Raw genomic sequence first — 22,768 nt, forward strand, 5'->3', positions numbered from 1 at the left:
GCATCATTCCAAGGCAGCCATCACATCCATTCAGACATTAGCATCTCCAATGTAATGCAAGGACCTATCGCTCACCTGAAAAAGCCCTAACAGCAGGTATACCTCACAGGAACTTCTTCACAGATGGTACCTTTAGTTCAACTTTTCCAGCAAAAGCCACCATTGCAACTCCTGGGTTTAAGTGCTTCTAAAAGTCAGCAGTCTAAAAACAAGTGTTGACATATTAAACTTGCCTACTCGCATTAATCAAAACATTTCTAAGAATAATATCTGTCCTCATACCGACTGCACCTTCACATACACCTTGCACTCCTTACTAAAATGTATTTTTGAGCAAGCAGACTCGATATGAATTTTTGTTACATACATTTTCTTGTCACAGTAAGTGTCCCTTTCTTTCCTGCAAACTTCTTTCAGAAACTTCCACTGCTTTTTCCCACCTCCATATGATATATCTTCTGTTAAATATTTTTGGACAAGCCTGAAAAATACTCAGGAAAAGAAAATATTTTATACTTGCTATGCTACATGTTTTAAGGTCCTCCTCAGATAATAAAAAGGAAAAGCCCAATCTTCAATTTGCTTGCTTTTTATAAATGCTACCTGAGCTAAGCAGGATGTAATGCAAAATTTGTACCTCAATAAAAAAAAAAAAATATACTACTTGGAAGGACAGAGCAGCAAAGTGAAAGCTACAAACAGGAGTAAGAGCTAAGTAAAAGCCACATGCCAAAACTCTACGAAGAACAGGAGTTAAATTCATTTTGGTCTGGACTTTATTGAATAAGAGACTTTAAATTGCAGTAAAACAATAAAAGATAATATGTAGAAAGCAATTAAAAATATTACCCTTTAGTATTCACCGAAAAAGGAAGCACAAAAATGTCATTCCAGCCTGTGAAACAGCTGTATTGGTCACACTGAAAGGTGATCAAATTCTATTAGAGGTAACCAATCTACATGCACAGCATGACAATTTCACACGTTAGCTTATTTAAGTTTTACTCTGTTATCTTAACTAATGGTGTACTTCAAATGGTGCATTTTTACCACGTGCACAGGTATTCAAAAATATTTTCTAATCAGGTAAGCAAACAGTATCTCATACAAAGCTGATGTATCCCAACAGTCAACCTAACTTCTCAAGTCATTTCAATTTATGTGGCCACGTTACGTGAAGATAACATTTCAAAGAATGTTCTTCTGGTCAACTCTTACACGCCCTCGGAAAACGCAAGAAAAATATGCCAAAGCATAAATCTGATACCTAGCTGTCAGAAGTTTAAAACTTAAGTAAATTATGGGGACATACAAAAAATTACTAAACTTGGCATAACTGAGTTTTGCACTGTACCAGATGGGTCTCATGAAATGAAATGAAAGTGCCATCCAGACGTCAGGGACTAATAAAAATTACACACTGCATGGCATTAGCATCACTGTAAATTAGAGAAATCACCTGGGAAGCCATTTGGTGAACATTAACGCTAAAATTCAAAATTAAACAACCACGAGCTCTTTAGTCCTATTTGCCTACAAAATTAACTTAAATTGCAGCAAAAACTGAAAAACATTTGTTCACGTTTCAGAATAATACCAAGAACTCCCTTCTGGCAATAAAAAATGGTATCTTGTCACACTGTAACTAATTGGTTTCCACTGCAATGTAGCATAGAAAGCAGATTTCAACTCTACTGAAAACAATAGCTTGGTATTTGCAAGCTGAAGTTCCGATTATTTCACAGCCCAGTGCATTCAACAGTTGGCACAACAAGTTCCGGGACAATTAGATGAAATTATCAACTAGATAAGATAACGCAGCAGCAGTGTTTACCTCCTGCCATTACAGCAAAAATTGAGATTGGAGCTTTTCTAACTGAAACTACGATGAAAGAAGGATTACTGTTTTGTCACAATCTGTAGAATTTACTACAACATGTTTTATTACAAAGGAAGGTGCCTCTGCAAGATGCCAGTAGATATCAGACAACAGGCAACAACTAGCACAAAAAAATATCCCCGTGCAAGTTTGCATTATTACGTGCACCATGTTCTGGAAGTAAATTTCAATGCTGCATTTTAAGAAATGCAAATATGAATTCTGCTTCCTGTTGAAAATAGAAATCTGCTTACATTATTTATTAAAACCAGACAGTTTTATTTTAAAAAAACCCACTTTAAAGATGTATAATGCTGGAGTTTCTAATGTACGTGGTCTCCATCCACAAAGAGAATATTTTAGTTCATTGAAGTACAGTAGATTTCCCCCCTCCACTGCTCTGGCTTCACACTTCAGCAACCTGGTGTATAACTCTTAATTCCATTAGAAAAAATAAGCAATTCTAACAATATTAAATCTTGCCCATAGAGGTAACGTTTATAACCCACTAAGTGCTTCCTACTACAGTGAGGGAAAGGTATTGACAGGTGCCAATAGCACAAAAGGTACAGGGGAAGGAGAGAGCACAGGAGATAGAGTGTACTCGTGCCTATATACACACATGGTAGAAACAGACAGAGAATATTAAAACAAAACTAATATTTATTTTAACAGTCTGGTAGCCAAGACCTCTGCTACTTGCATAATTAGAATGCTGAAGATAATGTAAGTTTTTGTGGAGTAGCTACAGAATCATCAATTTTCTCTTCAGCTGACAAACAAACTCACTGAAGAACAGTCTCTTTTAGGAACAAAGTAAAAAAAAAAGTTCAAAAGAAATGCAATCCACTATAGAAACTAAACACCCAATATTTGAACTGAACACTAAGTTTAATTCAAGTAATTTTTTAGCAGAATTTGACAGGCTTTTAACACAGCATAGATTTTCTTTACACTAGTTCCATCTATCTCTTAAATCCACCAGAAAAGATCTTAGAAATTAGAAGTTTATATTCAGGATTGATTTAAAAAAACAGACTTACTACGCTAGCAGGGTCTGTACTTTGACTACTATGTATTAAACATGTTGTAAGTTCTTTTGTAAGTTCTTTTTTTCTCAAGCTCATTTATCACTAACACTGAACAACAGGTTCTATTGGGGGGGGGGGCAGGGAAAGGGGCAGAAAACTTGAAACATTTCTTGAAATATTTACAGCTAAAGCTACTTGAGCATCTGGAACTGGCCTTAATACCTTTGGCTAACAAATAACAACAGTGTGGCTATTTTAATGGAATTTAAATTGAAAGGTTCAGATGACTTAAAGACAGTTTACTACTGAAATTATTCTATAATAATAGCATACCAATTTGAGTTTAGTAGGTTACATCTCTTATACATATTCTTGGTAATTAACATTTTGGAGCTCCAGTGCTGCAAATTAGAGTCTAAAGATTAATACAATTAGATTCTCTACATTTCAACTTGGGAAAACATCATCATACTCACTAGCTCAGTAAATATGTAACATCAGGAAGTCCTAAAAGAAAAATAAATGCAGATCGGTCAAAGTTTCAGTTCACATAATGGTGAGCACGATTTTATTTTTTGACCTCCTTGAAGTTTCTTGTTTCAAATTTTTACTTTAGCCCATGGCCAAGACAATTACTATAATGCAAATGTCCTTAAATCAGTGGTCTTCAACCTTTCTCATTTACATAACAACAAGAGGTTCCCTGTAAAAAGTGAAGGCTCAGTGTAGCCTATTTAAATCTCCCAATAAGAGATTTCCTTTTTCTTTGTTATCTGCAGCAACTCTTCATGAAAACAGTAGATGGAAGAACACCATTCTGGTAACTCATATTGCTTTTCACTTAGCTCCATTAACTTTGCTAACAGAAAAGATGCTGTCTACTTCAGAGAAAAAGCAGTCTCAAAGGTCTCATGTCAAAGACTGTTTTGTTTTCATGCAATTTCCAAATACAACCTCTTCAGTTTAGGAAAAAAAAATCTCTTTGATGTTACTTTTTGTCCCAGTGACTGCACAGTCTCACTGATGGTGCTGCAAAATGAAATATGCCTGCTTTGTAATTCTTTGCTATGTCAGAAAAGGTATGGGCAAGGAATGGCTAGAGTGGCTCAGTCTGACAAGCAAAAGGAAAAATAGCATAGGCTGCATTGGAAAAAGACACTACATGCAAAGGAAATCTTGAGTAGGTTGTGCAAAGATTAACTTCAATACAAATATCTCCGTCTCTCTTAGGTGTAATGTGTAAACTATAACATTTGAAGGCTAAGTTAATCGTTGTGTAATTTTTAAATTAGTAATAGTTTCTGAGCAAAAAGACACTACAGAGCTCAAGAAAATATATTATGATTTTTCTGTTTCCTTCATATAATGGTTTCAAAACCAACATATAATAAAATGTTTGCAGTTATTAATACAGCAATGTGTTTTTAAAATGTTCTGTGTCCTTTCTATTGATTTTTTCATTATATCAACATTGATAGGTGCATACTATTGCACCCATATTTGTGGCATTAAGTTTCATTAATTAGCTCAACAGCCTGGAAATAATCCAGATTTCATTCCTAGCAGTATTTATTCCTTCACTTTCCATGCAGGGAAAAAGCAGCCCCAACTTTCCATGGGGGGAGGGTGTGGGAAAAGATAAAAGTTTACAGCAGCCTAAGTTTTTTTCAACTATATTACATCCTATGAAAAACTACTCACCCATGACTAGACTAAGAAAAAAGCTCCTTAAATGTTAGTGCTTTATTAGTATCCTGTCTTTTATCTGAAATTTAAGACTAAGAGCATACAATAAAAGTTGGAAGGAGACATCACAATATACTTCGGCTTATTTACTAACACATTGTAGCTATTAACGACTGCTGAAAACTTTCAGCAGCCCAGATGCTCAATCCAGAAAAAAGTACTAGAAATGTAGTTTAATCTGTGCAGCAATTTATGCTGTAATATACCATTACGCTATACTAGTTATGACTGCTGTACAACATACTGAAATGTTTGATACAGATTTCAGTACTGAATCGTGCTCCGGGCTCAGAAAGCCTGTACATACAGGTTTAGTAACCTAAAGTCAGTCAGCAGGCGGAAAAAAATTCATACAAAGAGCCCAAATAAAGTAAAGAACTTGAACATTACTATTTTAAGCTGTTCTCCATGTATCAAGTGTTCAACAATTTCACATAACAAAAAAGCAGTCAAAAACAATTCTAGTACAAACCATACTAAATGGGATTAGAAAGACCTGTGCACATGACAAAAACCACTTAGTTATGCTATTAGGCTGATAGAAGAAAATCCCCCCTCAAATTCCCAACTATTTTCTTTATCCTGGAGGGGAAAAAATTAAAACTGAAAGTAATCAGTAATTGAAGGAACAAAGCAACTGGAAGCTGTGAGATCTAAGAAAGGCTAACACAGAACTTGAAGGAAAATTAAGTTCAGAATAAACCAGATCTGCCTCAAAGTTAATTTATCCAGATTTTTGAAGCCAAACAAGGTTGCTGAGACTGCCAAGATCAAAAGAAGTCGACAAGTCTGTCTTCAACACATAATTCACGTTTATCAATACTAAAGACTGACGTCAATCTTTTTCAATGAACGAAAAACCAGTTGTCCATCTGTCATTTCAAGCTGCTGAATTTAGTAATCGTTTTGGATTGTAGAAGGGACGCGTTTCCTTTCCATTCAGCCAAGCACAAGCGTGTGGTCCCTCCTCACTGAATTACTCTGTGCACACCTGAACACCGACTGCCAACCCTCAACAGCCCAGCGCTGCCTGGACCAGCCAGCTACTGCAGCATCCATCTCTCTCCAATTCATCATTGTCAGCTTTCTTGCTGACACTCTTCAGAGCTGCCCAGCTGATGAATTGCTCTGTTATTCATCCCATGTTAATCCGAGGCTGATGCAAGAATACCTTGCTGAAGACGCTTAACAGTATTAAAACTCAGCACTACCAAGTGCCCCCGGTGTGCATTAAACCTCCCATTTGGAACCAACATGATTCCTCATGAATAGTTATGAATAACATAGAGTTACTAAATCAATAGGCACTACGTTTATGTACCCCATCACCTATAGACAGAGCTTCCACATAATCCCTTGTTTCCCTGGAAGCTACACCCCAATTATCAGAAGTTGGAAATACTTTAATCCATATACAGTTTAACCTCAATTAACCCTATAATTAAGATGATATAGATAAGTTTTCCCCCTCCTCCCCCTCAAAATGTCAGTATATATCTTAAATTCCACAGGTCTCTAAAAAAATTCTGAAGTTCATAACTTTAATAAGCTTTTTCTCAAAAAGCAAATTATACTTTTTCTCCCTTCTAAGATGGATTTGATCTTTAGGTGATCTTTTTTCTGGCGGTTTGTTGGGGGGTTTTTTTTTTGTTTGGTTGGTTGGTTTTTGGGGTTTTTTTATTCATAAAGGATTATGCTAATCTTGTCAGAAAAAAAAAAACAAAATTTATCCAGAGAACGAACACAAAACCATGGGAAGAAAATTCAAAATATGACTCAAATCTCTGTAAACATGTTATTAGAACAGCCAAATATAATTCCCTTCTAAACACAATTACAGTCACTGATCTTATACCTGAGATACCAAAGTATCCTCTCTGAAGATGTTTTAATACACATACAATCCCCATCTTCCTGACACAATCTTCGCTAGAATTCATTTCTGATCCCTACCACATCACCTGAGCTCAGATTCTGTTCAACTCTATTTGAGCAGAAAGTTGACATAACTACACGAAAAGTGGGAACAAAAGAATGTGCACAACAACTCTTGCTTCAGGTTGATTCAGAGGCAGTATCAGATTTCCATAAAAGCCTCAAGTGATTTAAAGCAGCAGTAATTCCCTCGTAAACTGACTGTATATGAGCCTCTCTGACTATACTTATCTTTATAGATGATAAGATACTTAAGCAATTAAAGAACTATCAACAGCTTGTCTCTACCAATGTCTGACACACACCACGTTCTCACTGCACAGCCAATCTTCACAGCGAAAACATCACACTTTAAACAAGACAGCTGGGCCTATTACAGCATTTTAACCTTCAACTTTAACACACAAACCAACTGTTACGGGAACACGCCTGACAACAGATTGTACATGTAGTATTTAGGCAAAGTTATTTTGTAAGTTTGGGCGGGGGCTGACGACTGCAGCAACTTTCTGAGAAGCTGTCCAAGTTGTTTTATGCCGGAGGGGTGCAGCTCATGCTCCTTCAAATTGAGACAAACTGAAACTAACTAAAAGCAGTAGGATCAGCAATGCTGTTCAAAAGCAAACAGCATCGGGTCAGAGAATGTTTTTCTTGTGTTCTCCTCCTCCTCCCCGTTCCTGCAAAGAAACCCAAGATATCCACAGCAAAGAGAAGTGGATTTGGCCTGCTCTGCATCTAAAAACTGAAAATGGTGCATCAGCTTTTAATATAATTATTTGCAGGCTATTAAATTAAGCTGCATTGAGAAGAATATTAACTGATTTGCTACTGCTTCGAAGTCTGATAAATAAATGCAAATATTATGCAACACGAGCTGAATATTTTAGTTCAGCTGCCATTTAAACTTATGAAGCACAACATTAGGATCGTATTAATACTTGTGCTAGCAAATCCGTTGCTTATTTCTTAAAATTTCAGGCACTTACACATTAATGAAAAAAATATACCGTAGCTAGGAAAGGACATTTTGACAAACTAATGGCTACAGAGATTTCTAAATCAATTCTTTAATCAGAATTAGAAAAAAATCCCATGTAGGTTCATTATTTCAACAACCAAAGGGTTTGAAGAATTCAGCAAAGTCTGACTTCCATCTAGTGTCAGCTAGTCTGCAAATAAGCACATCCTTTAAATTCTGAATGGACCAGATGCACAATCAGTTGACATCAATTAGGAGCTTCGGGCTTTTAAGTAAATGTTTAAGCAAATGCATTTCTCTCCCCAAGGCACTGCTCTACATCTTTAGTATCGAGCCACCTCAGCCACCGTGCCAACACAGCTGCTCTGAGATCACACACGGGGAGTGAGATCACAGCTCTGATCCATCTGAAAAGAAAGCCAGCACCACACAAAAACAAACTCAAAAAAACCCTGACTGGTACAGAATATCAGCTGACCTTTTAAGCCAGAAACTGATCCACCAGACAAGAGTACAAAATACTGTATTATCTTTCCCTGCCTCTGCTCTGACATCAGCAACCACTCTGATGCATTACTCCCGAGATTACCTAAAAGTAACTTCCCTGGCAAAGTAACGAGATTTTAATTGTTCATCATGTGATGATTTCATTTCTTAAAGAAACGTCAACATCTGTAAGGCTACACACCATGGAAGTGTTAACAGTCCCAACCATTCACACCCTCAGATTTCAGTGAGTTATCACCCAAACTGCTTTATGGTTTATCCCTTCTAATAAAGGGTATCCGGAGGACCTCCCCGCACGGGCACTTCCCGGAGCACCTTGATTATAGGACAAAGTATCGAAACCTTGCTCTGGAAATACAGAAAAACCCTCCAACTACAGAGAGGAGTGAAGTAAAAGTATTCAAGTGCAGCTGCAAAACAGTCAAAAATATTTTTAAAAGCAATTAAAAAAATTGACTTCCAGGGTGCTACTCAACTATGCACCACCAAAAACATTAAAACATCAATAGCTACCTACTGCCATTTCCCTTCAAGAGAACGATTTTTCGCATTGAACTGAGAAACAAAATCTACTATTTGACACCAAGTATTTAAAAAAAAAATCAATTCTCAAATGAAAAGTAACTGAAAATGTATTTTCAATTTCTACTCACTATTTCAAACCACAAGAAAAAAATAAATAAAAAAGCCTGCTAGCATTACCACACTAATTCCAACCACTAACATCACTAAAATAACTGCAGAGATCAAAAAAGCTGCAACTTCTAGTGCCGAACTCAGACAGCAAAGGTTTCAGCAACACAACTCCACTTCAACCTGCGTTGTCTTGTTCACAGACACCCAGCTAGTCTGCAAAAGACACTTTCAAATGCAAGCAAGAATAACACAGTGGAGAACAGTTCTGCTAATGAAGCCAGATATTATTTCTCTGTAATGTTGTCACAGCTGTTCTGTTCATTCATGCATAAATTGTCTCAAAAAATTAAACCTCTGCTATTAAAAAGCTAACTCCACTTTTATTAAACGTTTCCAACAAAAACAACCAAAAGAAACACAAACCTGGACATTACTTTAACTGCATTGTACAGGGTTATACAGGATATTGTCTGAAGTCAAAACTAAAAATGTAATGTTGCCAGCTTTCAGCAGCCCCACTCTTTGTCTTAGCAGAGCAAAGGTATATAATGCAGAGTACAAACATTACACCTATTATTACCTGTTCCAGCATTCAAACAGTAATTTCAATGTCCCACATGGACCTTCTTGCTAGCAAGCCACAGACTTGGCTTGTGCGGTACTTCTACCGACCTAACCAACTGCATAGTGAGATTAAAAACATTAGCAGCTTTACTGTTCCTACTTGTTTTCTTAGCACTGGATTATTAAATTTCAATGACATGTCAAAATCAACAGAAGATTTTCATAGTCCCCATTCTGACTAAAATAAATACAGAAAAATTCACACAGCCAGGATGAGAAGTTGTGAGTTATGTTTCAATAAAGACAAGGGTCAGCAAATGAGGGCATTTCATTAGTTCACAGCTCTCCTGGCAAGGCATTTCCCCCACCTCCCCCTCTCCAGCCCCCCAACATTCCATATAAGCAGTCAAATATAAACCATCAGTTCCCATGGCAGACTCCTGCTGTACTTCAATCAGCCTGAGCTGTCAGGATGGTCTGGTAATTAATGTTAGCACAGGTCTATCCTGTCAGCCACAGAAATACACCGTATCAGCATCTAATAATACATCTAATTAATAGGATACCTGCATCAGTGTGCATTCCCAAAAATGGAGAACATTTTACGGTTACAGACAGTAACTAAAGACAATTCAAACATACTTTTGCTCATCTAACAAAGTCTACCCAATTCAAATCATTGTAAGCAACCCATTCCTGACCTGGCATTATACGGTGTACCAAGAGGAAAGAAAGTTTTAATCTAAGAATGACTGAAACTGGTCAAAAACATTACTAACCCACGAAAGTGACCACCATGTCTAGCCTGCTCTTCACACCCACAGCACTAATCCAACATCAGCAACTTCCTTCTGTCTGTTGATGGATGTAAACTCCAATTTCATAATTGGGACATTCTAAGCGTTCTCTTAAAATCCACAGAGTTTCTCTCAGTTGGTGGTGGTTGGTTTAGGGGGTTTTTTTCCCATTTTACTATAATATTAACCAACACATCTCCAGTTCTTCCCCTTGTGTGTCACGAAAGTGCTGCGCGCCACTCCCCAACCTAATCTGCACTCGGTCGATTGTTTCTAACCATGGCAAGGGATTTTTTATACAACACCAGACATTTTAGAAATGACCGCGTTCAATTTCAGAGAAGGAAAATCCAACTCAATTCCACCCTTCGTGAACAAGTTACACTAAACAAGAACGATACATTCAAACAGGCTTCTCCCAGCTTAACAAATCAGCCGCTCCTGGACAGAACTAAGTCTACTGTGGTTACTCTTATTTAAAAAAAAATAAAATCCAATGACAGGTATTTTACCAATCAATTATTGGTATGCAACAGTGAACAATCTACTTTCAAAGCATGAGCCTAAAATAACTATTTTACTAACTTAAAACTCGTATCAGTTAAAAAATACCTTTTTTTTTTGTTACATGCCAGGTGACTGCAATCCTATAAATGCTGCAGGTACGGCTCCAAAAAAAACGTATTTTAAAAAGAACTGAACTGTTGCCGTCTTAAATAATTTTCCACAAGCCCAAAAAAAGGCCACACTGTTTCTTAAGTGCAATGGAGCTTTTGGTTTGGTATTTTAAGAGGCTGTGCCAAGGTATTAAAGCCGCTCCCTCCCCCCCGCCAAAAAATAACCAAACACCTACACCTCAAAATAGCTCTTACAAGGTTTCTGAATACAAGGTCTAGAAGCATTGCAACCTTGTTATTACAACATGTTCGTAAATCAGAAAAACACCTCAGACCATTAAGTTTTAAGAGATAATTAAATAACCAAATTCAAAAGAGTACTAATGATAAACAGCAGACAAACAATACTCAATGCTTTTGTGGCATGCTGCTTTGACAAATTTAGCATTAATACACCAAGTTTAAAAATTAGTCTGAGACAATTCTGGGCAAACATCTTTCCTAAGGCCTTTATCCCAAAGAATATTCATCCCTGCATTAAGAAGCACGTTTTTAATGAATTAATGGGAGTCTATTGCAAGATCCGATACAACTGAAAAAACTGACATGCTAATGCGGCCAGTGCCCCTCCATCAAATCTGACAAGTCAGCAAAAGCCTAGCTAAGCACAGGCTACATTTACATAATCACAAACAATAAGGTCATGTACAAAAGTAACTAGATAACTTCCCAGGGAGAACTCACTTACAACACCAGAACACGGTTCTTCAGCCCTACTTCACGCAGACATTTTGGTTAATACAACCAGACTGATGCAAAAAACTGCACTCTTGGACACTAAGCTCTCCAAGTTCACAGGCACTTTTCTCAGTGAGAAAACTAAACAGAGAGAGAAATATTCACGAAAAATTTATCCTCATATTGCCTACTTGGATGTTTTTACACTAGCTTTGTTATACCTGGCAGACAGAAAGAGGCAGTCTATTCGACAGAAAATTAGATTTATTTCCAATAGCTAGATGTATGGTTACTTTACATTTAAAGTTAAACACGGTTTTAAGTCACCTTCAACACAGTTTTGAAGGGGAGACATAAGGTTCTGAGGTACCGGTTACCGAGGAAAAATTAATTCTTGATAAAGTCCACATCAATCTCTCTATGAAAACAGTTCAGACCACAGTCTCATCTGTGTACATTCCAACCAGGTGCAACAGTTTAAGCACTTACAGGTTTTAGAAAACAAAATGTAAATTTAAAAATGAGATTACTCAGATCTCAGTTAATAGTTCAGGCACTTTAGTTCATAGTCTGCTGAAAGAATACAACTGAAGTACCTCATTAATTTCTATCTGTCAACATGCTAATGAGGGGTTTGAAATGTCCAATTCAGTTTTTAAAACCAGTGCATGAAAACAGGTACAACTCCATTCACTGTCCACAAAGGGGAGCATTAAAATATACAAGTTGTCAAAAAAAAAAAAAAAAATCTAACTTAACATCATAAAAGTTAGTATCTCAAAAGCTTATGCAAAAAAAAAAAAAAAAAAAAAAAATCGGGTCACATTTGATGGTGCAAACAATTACAGGAAATACAGCCTATTCCACATTCAGGAAAAGCCCTCTCTTCCCACAGGTTTGCACCAGTCTGATAAAAACAATTCAGCTTCCTAGTTATTATGATGTGCTCTTTAAACATCCTTGTTAATCCACAGAAGCCTTATTTACACACAAGTTAAAAGCACACATATGGAAAAATAACTGTAACCTAAACAAAACTAACTTTCACATTTTATGAAAGCAGTTCTTTAAAAAAAAAAAAAAAAAAAAAAAAGGGTTTCCTCAATACACTTCTTGCATTTAAGCTAATCTTCAAAAAGAAAATGTTGCAAGACAGAGACTTAGCCACTAACTTAAATACTAAAATTTTAAGCACTAAAACAAAGATCAAAAAGTAGGATTGAGTTCAGAAATAAAAACATGCTTTGGATAATACACACAGCACAGAAATGGCCCCCCAAAAAGCAGATGTACATTCTGTAACCTAACTAGAGTAGATGTACTGTTCACCTAAACCCACAGGTCTCTATCTCGTGCTGCATACAATTACAAGAAGGAATCACAGCAGAAGCCCATTTGAGTTCTGCTTTTAAATACTGGCATTTAACAATAAATAAATAATAATAAAAATAACTACCCTAGCATTCCAGTAAGGAAAGCAATCCCATCTTTTATTTGTTTGAATTCTTAGGGTTGTGACTTTATTTCTTCATTTTAATCAGCACACAAAATGAAAGACAATGGCTGATCATAATATTATTCTTCTCAAGCATAAACAAAACCTTCAGGAAAATAGTTGTATTATAACTCAAAAATAAAACTCCACCTACCTAAAGCACACAACAACAAACTAGAAGAAGCAAATCGAATTACAGGGCAGAGGGGGAAAAAAGGGAATGTGAACCCTGTAACTTTATTTTTAGATTACATATACCTATATATATATACACGCACTTGCCCCAAATACTTGGTATTCTCAAGGGTGCCAGGAAACAACTGACAAAACCACGAAATAATACACGTTTCAGTAAGCACATTAAATCCTGCAGACTTCTCCAGCAAACCTGTAGGTCACTATTACAAAACCGTTCTGCTGGAGGATGTCAGTGGAGCATACAGTTCAAGATATTTAACATAGCCCCTCAATGGTAACCAGGATAGGTGTTTTACACAGAAGCAGTTGTTCCAACTTCTCAACTGTTCACTGCTACTGCCTATTCCACCTGTGTAATACAGCCTTGTAAGTATACAACACGTGGAGGTCCATGCAAATACAGATACCTGCACAAATCCACAAGTATTTTGTCATTCTTCAGCGTCTTCTACCAGTAAATTTGATAAATTTACTGCCCGAGTCAATAGTGGTGCTTGCGGACTCACGCCTCAGAAAAAAAAATAACTGGCGCCCCTTAGTGTTCAAATTCTGAAGTCTTGAAGCAATTTACTAGATTTGCATGAAACTTTTTTTTCAACATTCCAAAAAGTTTTCTGCCTCCACAATACTTCCACCCAATTGCCAACGTAAACAGGAAAAGCAGAAAAGCTTAAAGGGATAGCAGGCTTCTTCCAGAGACCATTTAGGAACACAGATTGTATTTTATTTGCTTTTCTTTTGAAGAAGAGAGTGAAGAACAGTTCCGACACAGTCCTTAAACTTCGTTAGCAAGAGACACGAGAGCCCTTGTTTCGGAACTCCAACACTTTGCAAACAGACTTCCAGAGTTTTCACTATTTCAAAATATATAACAAGATAGAAGTATTTCAGGAATTCCTTTTTCAGTGTCCTTTTCACATCGGGAAATGTTTTTCTTCCTTTTGTTCTCTGAAAATAAAAAAACAGCTTCAGGCCTCCTCTGGCCAAATACATAAAGTTGAAGAGATTCAAGAATTTAAAAATCCGTTATCAAGCTTCTGGAAGGCTCATTTGTGCTATAAAGGGGTCTTCTCGGTCAAGTTTCTTCTCGATGTTTACTGTAAATTTAACAATTCTGAAGAGGTTGCTCACTGTGGTGCCCAAGAATGTAAGTTCTAAACAGTTTTGCTTTTCACTCCACATTTGCTCCAATATAAATTCAAACTCCGCCAAGTGTCTTGAAAATAAAAATAGACTCTCCCATTATAATGCTTCCCACAATCCATATTTCAGTATGTTTAGGTTTTTTTAAACTCCTCTATCATTTATTTCAGAAGGCAGCATTTTCTCGACATGCTATTTTTGCGTCATACTACAATCGCTATCTCATTTTTACAGTCTTGGCAGAGGGCGGGGAGTTGTTCTACCAAATATAACCAGTTCTTTCATCTTCCGAGGTCAACAACTTCCCAAACTTCTTTTAGCCAGGAGGAATACATCCGCAAACAAGAACCCTAACTCAAAATCTCGAAAATCAGTACTTCATAGTAAGAATGCCAACAAGTTGAAACTGTATAAATAATGTATGGATATATCGTATTCTACAACGCTACCAAGTAAGATTAAATAAACAGGTCTAACTCTCCAGAAAGCCTAGATTTAAAGTCATAGGAAAGGAAATGCCTATTACAAGAAAAACAAATCCATGAACTCGACTACAAGGCGAATTTAAAATGCTAAGAACAAGTGTTTCACCTGATTTTTCATACACAGTGGGTCTGTTACTGTAGTGGGAAAACGTATGGGACACAGGAAGTTCCCAGGTCGCACTTTCCTTTTTGATTTCTAAAGCATGATTACTTATTTGTGAAAACTCAATCCGAAACAAAGTTATGAGGGGAAAAACTGGGGGTATGGAGGGGGCCCCGCGCCGTGCCAGCAGCGGGTGCGGGGCCGGGATGGACGTTTGGCAGGAGCGGACCAGGCAATTTCGTAATCCTTTTTGTTTCTCCCCCTTCACTAAACTCACACGTAGGAGTCTTTCAAGTTAAGTTTCTTTAAAAGGTAAGGACAGCCGAGAGAAGAATTTGCTCGCTTCCCTCGCGATATAGGAAAATCGCGATTAGTTTGTGGCCGGTTCGGGGTGGGGTAGATCTGGAGCTGAAGAAAGAGCTCAGCCCCCCTCCGCCTTAGTCATTCAAGCCCAAGCAGCTTCCAGAAGAGCCGAATCCCGAAACCAAACACCCCGCGCCCCCCCGGCGGGGGCCCAGGGCCGGGCGGCGGAGCGCTCCGCGGGCGCCGGCAGGACCCCAGTGTCCCCCGCCGCGGGAGGGAGGGATGGAGGGAGGGCAGCGCCCGCCGCCAGCCAGCCTTTCCCCTCCTCCCTGCCTTCCCCCAGAGCGCATTCCTCAGCTCCTCTCCTCGCTCCCTCCCCTCCGTGCTGGAGTTACCCTTCCCCCGGTTTAAGGAGATAGTGCGGAAAAGGGGAAAAAGAAAAAGGGGAAAAAAAAAAAAAAAGGAAAATTAAAAAAAAAAAAAAAAAAAAGAAAGGAAAAATTGGGGGGGAAAACCCTCCGGGGGATCGGGGACCCGCGCGGCCGGGGCTGCCTCTCCCCTCCCACTCGCTCCCCGAGTCCTCCGGCACCGCGCGACGGCGGCCAGGGCGGGGAGAGCCCGCACTTCCCCTTTGTTTTCGGCTCCCAGCCGGGGCCGGGAGCGTGCGGGGAGCAGCGGGGAGAGCGGAACAGGCCCCGGGCCGCCCCGCCGCGCCGCCGGGCCGGGGCGGGGGGCCGAGCGGGATCCCCGGGCCGGGGGAGGCAGGGCAGGGCGGCGGGGCGGGGGAGGGGGCGGCCGGGCCAGCGCCTTTACCTTCGTCCAGCAGCCTCTCGAGGTGGTTGAAGATCCCGCAGAAGTTGGGGAGGCTGCTCATCAGCTTCTTGTCGTTCATCAGCTGCATCAGGTAATCGGGGCTCGGCTTCGGCTTCTCCTTGGTTTCCATTTCCCCAACCATATTCCAAGCCCGCGCAGAGACGGCGAGCGCCCGCAGCAGCTCTGCCGAGCAAGGCGACCGCGGCACGGGGCGCCCGGCTGGATCCGGGCGGGCAGGGAGGCGGTGGGGGAGGGGAGGGGGCGGGGAGGGGAGCTTCCCCGAGGAAGGAGGAGAAGGAGGAGGATTCAAATCCGGAGACAAACGCAGACCCGCCGCTGAGTCCCAGGGACCGAAAAAAAAAAAAGGAAAAAAAAAAGAGGAAACTCGGTAGAAACCCCCGTGCGGGCTGCGCCCTCCTCTCCGGGCACAAGGACCCGCCGCCGCCTCTCGGTGCCGCCGCCGCTTCCCTGCTCCGCGCGCCCTCGGCCGGCGCAGTCCTCGGTGTGTCCCCCCTCCTCCTCCTCCTCCTCCCGCGCACACACAGGCTGAGCCCGGTTCTCCTCTCGGCGCTGCCCCCTGTCTCCGCGGCGGGGGAGGGAGGGAGGGAGGGGACGCGCGGGGCGGGCGGGCGCTGCTGGCGCGGCTGCCGCTTCCGAGGAGCCGCCGCCGGTGTCTCCCCGCTGTTGCCGCCGCCGCTGCTGTTGTTGCCGCCGCGCTGCGCCTGGCGTGTGTCCTCCTCCTCCTCCTCCTCTCCGCCTCCCGCCCGCCCGCCCTCCCGCCGCCGCTGCTGCTGCCGCTGCCGCCGCCGCCGCCTGTAGCTGCTGAGTCTCAGCCTCGCCGCCGCCTCCTCACTTCTCCTCAGTTCGCTCCGGAGTTCGCTTCAGTTCAGGCTGCGCTGGCAGCAGCGGCGGCGGCGGCAGGAGGGGAGGGGGCAGGGCCCGCGGGGGTGGGACACGCCGGGGGCGGGGCCGAGGGCGGGGCGGACGCTGCCCGGCGGCGGCGGCAGCGCCGCTTGGCGGAGCCGTGGCTGTCCCTCCCTCCTTCCCCTCCGTCCCTCCCCGGGGCCCCGGGGCGGCGGCGGGAGGATAGCCGGCTTCCCGTGCGGCTCCCGCCCGGCCCCGCCGCGCGGAAACACGCGCGCGCGCACGGAACTCTCCCAAACAAAGTCGCGGCGCGGCGCCTCCGGGGCGGGGACGCGTCACGTGCGCTCTCCTCCCGGGGGCGGGGAGAGCCCCGCCGGGGCGCGCGCGCTCCCGCCGCTCCGCGCGGCCCCGGTGTCGCGTGGCGGGCGGGGGGAGGGGGCAGGTGCGCGCGGGGGCCGCGGCCGCGCGTGCGCGCGAGGGCGGTGGGCGGCGCGGACGGCGCGAGGAGCGATTCCCGGTCGGTCCCGGGGCCGCGCGGGGAAGGCGGAACCGCGGGGAAGCCGCTTGCGTGCCCCGGCAGCCGGCCGCTGAGCGGCTCCGCGGCGGGACGGGGAGGGAGACGCGGGGCCGCCGGGAGCCGCTCTCCCCGGCTGCGGGGCCCCGGGAGCCCCCGCGGGGCGCGGAGAGGGCCGGGGTAGGTCCGCGCTGGCGCTGCCCCGGCCGGCAGCCCGGGCCGGATGGCGGCCTGCCCAGCTCCGAGCCGCCCCGGCAGGGCTGCGCGTCGCCCTTGCTGCTTGTAGGGCAGCGCCGCGTTTTGGCATCGGCCGTGGCTCGTTTGACGGGTTTGGATGGCAGACGTGACGGGAGCAGCGGTGTCCGGCGGCCGGAGCCAAAATTAACCTGCTCCATCCACTGTAGCCGCAGAGGCAAAGCAGCGCGACGCGGTGCCTTGTACGTATTCCTCCTTCCCCACGCAGCTGCTCGGCGCTCTTACTCGGCGTTCAGCTCTTAGGAGGCTGTCAGGAAGCTTTGAGGCTGTTTGTGGTAGCTTGGTAGAGCTTTTGTTACAAAGGTGGATATAAATCGCTGCATTCTTCACGTAGCTCGTTGGAAACAGTCCTGTTTCATGGGACTAGGTATAAAGTCTAGCTATTGCTTGAAGTTCTGTAAAAAAATCAAATGCATTTCACTACATACTGCACCGTATTTGAAGAAACTTTCATTGTTAGGTTAATGGCAATGAACAATGCATCCTAAACTAAAAAGAAATGGAGCCACGTAATCTTGACAGGTGTACAGTGTCGCTGGGTATTGTCAAGCAGTATTAACTCTGCTTTTCCTGAAAGATGTGCATTGACAAAAATGTAGAGAACGTGTAGTTCTCATAACAGTAAAAATGCCTTGGATTATTGCATTATATGTCAGTGTTTAATGTGTATTCTCCCTTTAAAAAGGTAGATATGACTAATTATTTGGACATTTGAGTTTGTATTTCTTTCAGGGTTTTGTTTACATTAGTAGAAATTAATGGCTTATGTAAGGTAAGTCAGTCTTACTGCTTCCATCCTTAAAAGAATTGTATATTCAGTAAAAAAAATATTGTCTTCGTTATCAAAGAATAGCAGTGCTACAAACCATTATTTTAAATATAGATTCTTCATTCGTCAGTAGCATGCCTACAGCACACCGCAGTATGGTTCTGGATGACAAAACAATGCTGTTTCCATTTAGTAACGTGATTGTGTTTGCTGTCTTCCAACCTTAAGATTGTGACAAGCTAAAATACAGCTTTACGTGCTTAACAAAATTGCTATATTTTTGCTTCTTGTAGACCAGTCTGAACAATGATGCATTTTTGTAGCCCTTTGCTTGCTAATTTTTAACTGGTGACTGAAGGCTCTTTTTAACCCTGAGAAACCATGCTGTCAAATCCTTCCATTTGATTAAGGGCATCTGCTGAACAGCAAGGATCCCTCTTAAAATTAGATGAACATAGATGATGTTAGAATAATTGGTCTGGACTGATGATTCTCACAGTAAAAATAGCATATGGAGACTTTCTTTCAGCAGATTTGGTGCAGCTGTTTCCATACCACTTCATTATTGCTTCCTGCACATAAGGAGTTTCCAGTGCTCAAATATAAGCAGACAATACAAGGTAAGAAATACCAGCACAAGTTGTTGTGCAGTAATACCAGTAACATACTAAAAGGAACAATACAGTTTGTCCTAAGGTATTTTGTGCTTATTTAGTGGAGATGAGATGGTGCACACCAACACTTGTGGAATCACTCATGCCAGTGCAATGCAAAAATTCAAGCTCTAGTTTGCTCGGTTGTTCATCTGAATTATTTCCTCAGTCAGAACAGCACAGAAACTGAGGCAAAGCTATGTGATGAAGCTGCCCATTTAATTAGGCATACATGACAGGAAAACTTCTCATCCTTGATTTTTTCCATAAATACTTCAAAACGCTGAATTTAAGTCTTTAGAAAAAAGCCCTTGGAAAAGTGGACTGTTTTAATAAAATGCAAAAAGCTCATCATTGGTTTCAAATAGGCAGATCAGCATGATACCTTTCTTTAGCAAGTATACAGTAAAACCCGAAAAAAGCAACCAGAAAGCCCTTCTCAGCATACCTTATGTTCTGCTCACTCCCTTTACCTTCCCACACTCCCACATTGTAAAAAAGGTGTTTTAAGAGTTCCTGGGAGAATAAGGTTGAATTAGTTCAGATTAAAGAGCTGTGAGAAGGCATAGCTCCCATCAAGACTGGCATGACTACAGCCTGATCTATTAAGACAGTAGAAATACTTTTGCACTCTCTTAATTTTACAGCTTTCCCAGGGGGGGAAGAAGGCTGGGGGGAGGACATGGTACAGGGCTGGGTAAATAGATTGTGTGGGTATGGGGGAGAGGTTGTATGGTGTTGATATCAGGGAAGGGGAGGGGGCAGGGAGATAGAGGCTGCTTAGTCTGTTTCAAGATAACCAAGTCCTGTGCTCTTGTAAGGTTCTTTAGGTAACTACCTAATGCCTTCTCTGTAGATACAAGCAGAACTCCCTGTCTTCAGCTGTGTTTTCATCCAGGTAGCCCATCTTGTATCATGTAACCTGTAGTACTCTCCAACAGTTTCTCTTTTAAGGTGAAGTTTTATTGCATTAATCTAATCTCAAAGTTAGAAGAATGATGATAATGCCAACAGCAGCCTCTGTGTATTACAGTAAAGGCCTGCAATGATCATAAAAAGCAAATTCAATTACTGATATAATGTTCATAGCTGATAACACCTTTGGAAATAGAGGCTAATGACTACTGGGAAGCATGCTCTTTCAAAAGCGTTGGCTATTACTTCCAGTGTCTCTGTTGACCAAATCATAGGCTAAGGCTCTTGGATGTCATCAGCCTTCTATGGTCCCAATATGCTTTACTACGCTTCTTTAGGGAAAAAGTAAGTCTTCACTCACCCATTGCAGTCACTTGAAAAGAATACGTTGTCTGTGTGATTCAGTATAGAATCATTCATGGTTTACAAGAGTATAGGTACTGTAATCAAACATACCCAAAATCAGATGAACGTCTGAAATACATTTATCTCTGTAAAGGGATTAATGCCTTAAAATAAGGTCTAGAGCCCAACTAAAAATCTCAAGGACCAATTACATGAATATTGTGTGCTGTGTTCGACAACAAAAACTTATTCCCCTTGACATTAAGGCAAACTGACAGGTAACTTTTCAAGCAGAAGCTTCAGTATTGTGTCATTCAAAGTAATAAGCAGATGATGTAGTGTTCAAGAGGGACACGTCCGAGTATTCTGTGTGTAATCCTGGAAGAGATAATGCCTGTATTTGTCCAGTAGGGATGTTATGTGACTGCTAAGAACTGAAAGATGAAGGTTTTAACCACACCTTAGCCTGGAAGGATTCAGATTTGTATCTCTTACTTCAAGCTGTCCAACACTTTGAAGAAGGGTGTAGTAACCCACAGTAGCACTCCTGGTAGAACTGGCTCTTCCTCAGTCTGGAATAAAGGAGCTAGAAGAAGAGATACTTTTGTGATTCATCCACTTACAAAAGGGTAGGAAGAGTTACATTCTCATTGTTCCTGTGGTTGTGTATTAATTATGCAATCATTAACCTGGGGAGAAAAGACAATGCTAAGTAAAACAAAAAAGTATTTTTCCACTTTTGTGGAAAATCTTGTACCTGTCAGCTTTCTTGATAAGCTGTATATTTCATATACCTTAAGTCACTGTTACAGGACCCTGTTACGTGGAGAGGATGGAGAGGACGAAATTCTGCTTGATAAAATACTAAGCATTTTGTGTAACTCTCAGTAGTTAGGGAAGGAAGAGGTATCTCTGTATTGGGCTTCACCTTATCTACCTGCCAGAGAGTTAAGCATGGAAAAGATGTAAATCAATACACAGTAGAATGTATTTACAGGTGTCTTCAAGATTATCATAGTATGATTGCCTATTAGATTGCACTTTTGAGTAGATAATTTCCATGGGTTTGCAATGGCTGTACATGCAGTTTCTTTAAGTGCTAGGCAGACTTTTTTCTGTAAAAGATAACCTTCTAGCAACAAGAAAAGGTGTGTCTGTCTAGAGAGGGTGGTGCTTCTGCTGTGCTGTTGAGGAATCTCTATGCATTATAAACAAAGTTTACATCAGTTTCATTTCTCACTGTCCAGTAGGAGATGAAAATGAAGTCTCAGGTGTGTCAGTTTTATTACAGCATTGCTGAGAAAGGCAGAAAATGGTTAGAAGGAGGACAAGAAAAGCAATCTGACAAGGCATAGAAAAGAAAAAAAATGCTAGCAGTTACAGAGAGAAAACTATATTGAGGTAATGCATTGTAAACATAAAATTTATCCACTTTATCATCGTCATAACAGCACTTAAATTTAAAAGTGGGGTGGGCAGCACTATTTACAGAAAATATTTGACTCGTGTACTTTGAAGGTATGTTTTGCCTCTAAGCTCATAACATTCCTACACCTTATAATTTATAAACACTTGCATTGTTTTACTGCATTTTACAGGTGGATTATCAGTAATTGATGCTCTTCCTAGGTCAATAGAAGAAGCCAACTAATTTCTTGAAACACAACATGGACAGTGTTTTCCCAGTGTTCCTAGCCCCATGGTTTCAGTTAGTGTGCTAGGATATGACACTTTTCCATTCCTGCAGTCACAAAATTGCTACCTTAGCTGTGTAGCTCTGTGCTCATGTAGGGAGGGATTTCAAATGGCCTCTGGCCTGTCTCTTTTGGTAGCCAGCCTGTGACCCACATTGCAAATTGGGAGTAGCAGTGAATGTGTGTTACTGTAAATGCTGCCCAGATCTGTGGGGCACTGAACTGACCATTGCTAAATATAATACCTGTCAGTGAAGTCCAGCTAATGCACGTTCAAGTTTAAAAGATTACAATATTGTCATATCCGGAAATTAAGAATATTGAGAGATCTTGGCCAGTATTTCAGACATATTTGGGTTTTTAAACCTTCTGTCTGTTTTGAACTAGATGCTTAAGTTTAAATCTGTCCAGGATAACATTCTGCATTTTAATTAATGCAGTCATCTCAACTACACTACTGCCTTCAGCAGCTTTTTAAAATTTGCTACATATAGCTAAAAATACAATGTTGAAAGATGTGTATAAGATACAGAACCAGTATTTTTACTTTTCACCACAGTGAGAAGTGTTTTCACCTAGAGTATTAAAAAAATAAAAATAAATAGTTAACATCTGGGAAATTTGCAGATTTGTTTTGGCCACCACAGTGGCAAAGAGTTGGCACCTAAAAAAACAGGTAAGTTTTGTTTTTCAGGTGCACCATGCTTTGGTAAAATACCAGAGTGTATTGGTTACTGTGAAATATGAATGTTTTCAGTCTTACCTTTGTAAATAGATTTAAATTAGCCAT

At 41.3% G+C, this 22,768-nt stretch overlaps 1 protein-coding gene across 13 annotated transcripts in view; it reads right to left on the reverse strand.

The window, feature by feature from the left end:
- The window catches only part of QKI (QKI, KH domain containing RNA binding), a 147,981-nt gene extending 131,215 nt beyond the window's left edge, over positions 1 to 16,766 (reverse strand). For 5 of the 13 annotated variants that reach the window (XR_010743248.1, XR_010743249.1, XM_066315841.1 and 2 more), the window contains exon 1: positions 15,970 to 16,766. Coding sequence is in view for 11 of the 13 variants with exons in the window: in XM_066315841.1 (XP_066171938.1) it covers positions 15,970 to 16,111 (142 nt within the window). In the remaining 2 variants the exon portion in view is untranslated. Of the gene's footprint in view, positions 1 to 13,529; positions 14,071 to 15,969 lie in introns of all 13 variants that reach the window. The other 8 variants (XM_066315846.1, XM_066315844.1, XM_066315848.1 and 5 more) reach the window with 5 other exon arrangements.
- Positions 16,767 to 22,768: the final 6,002 nt, after the last annotated feature.

This window comes from Sylvia atricapilla, chromosome 3 (genome assembly GCF_009819655.1).
Source record: "Sylvia atricapilla isolate bSylAtr1 chromosome 3, bSylAtr1.pri, whole genome shotgun sequence".
NCBI classification, from domain to species: domain Eukaryota; kingdom Metazoa; phylum Chordata; class Aves; order Passeriformes; family Sylviidae; genus Sylvia; species Sylvia atricapilla.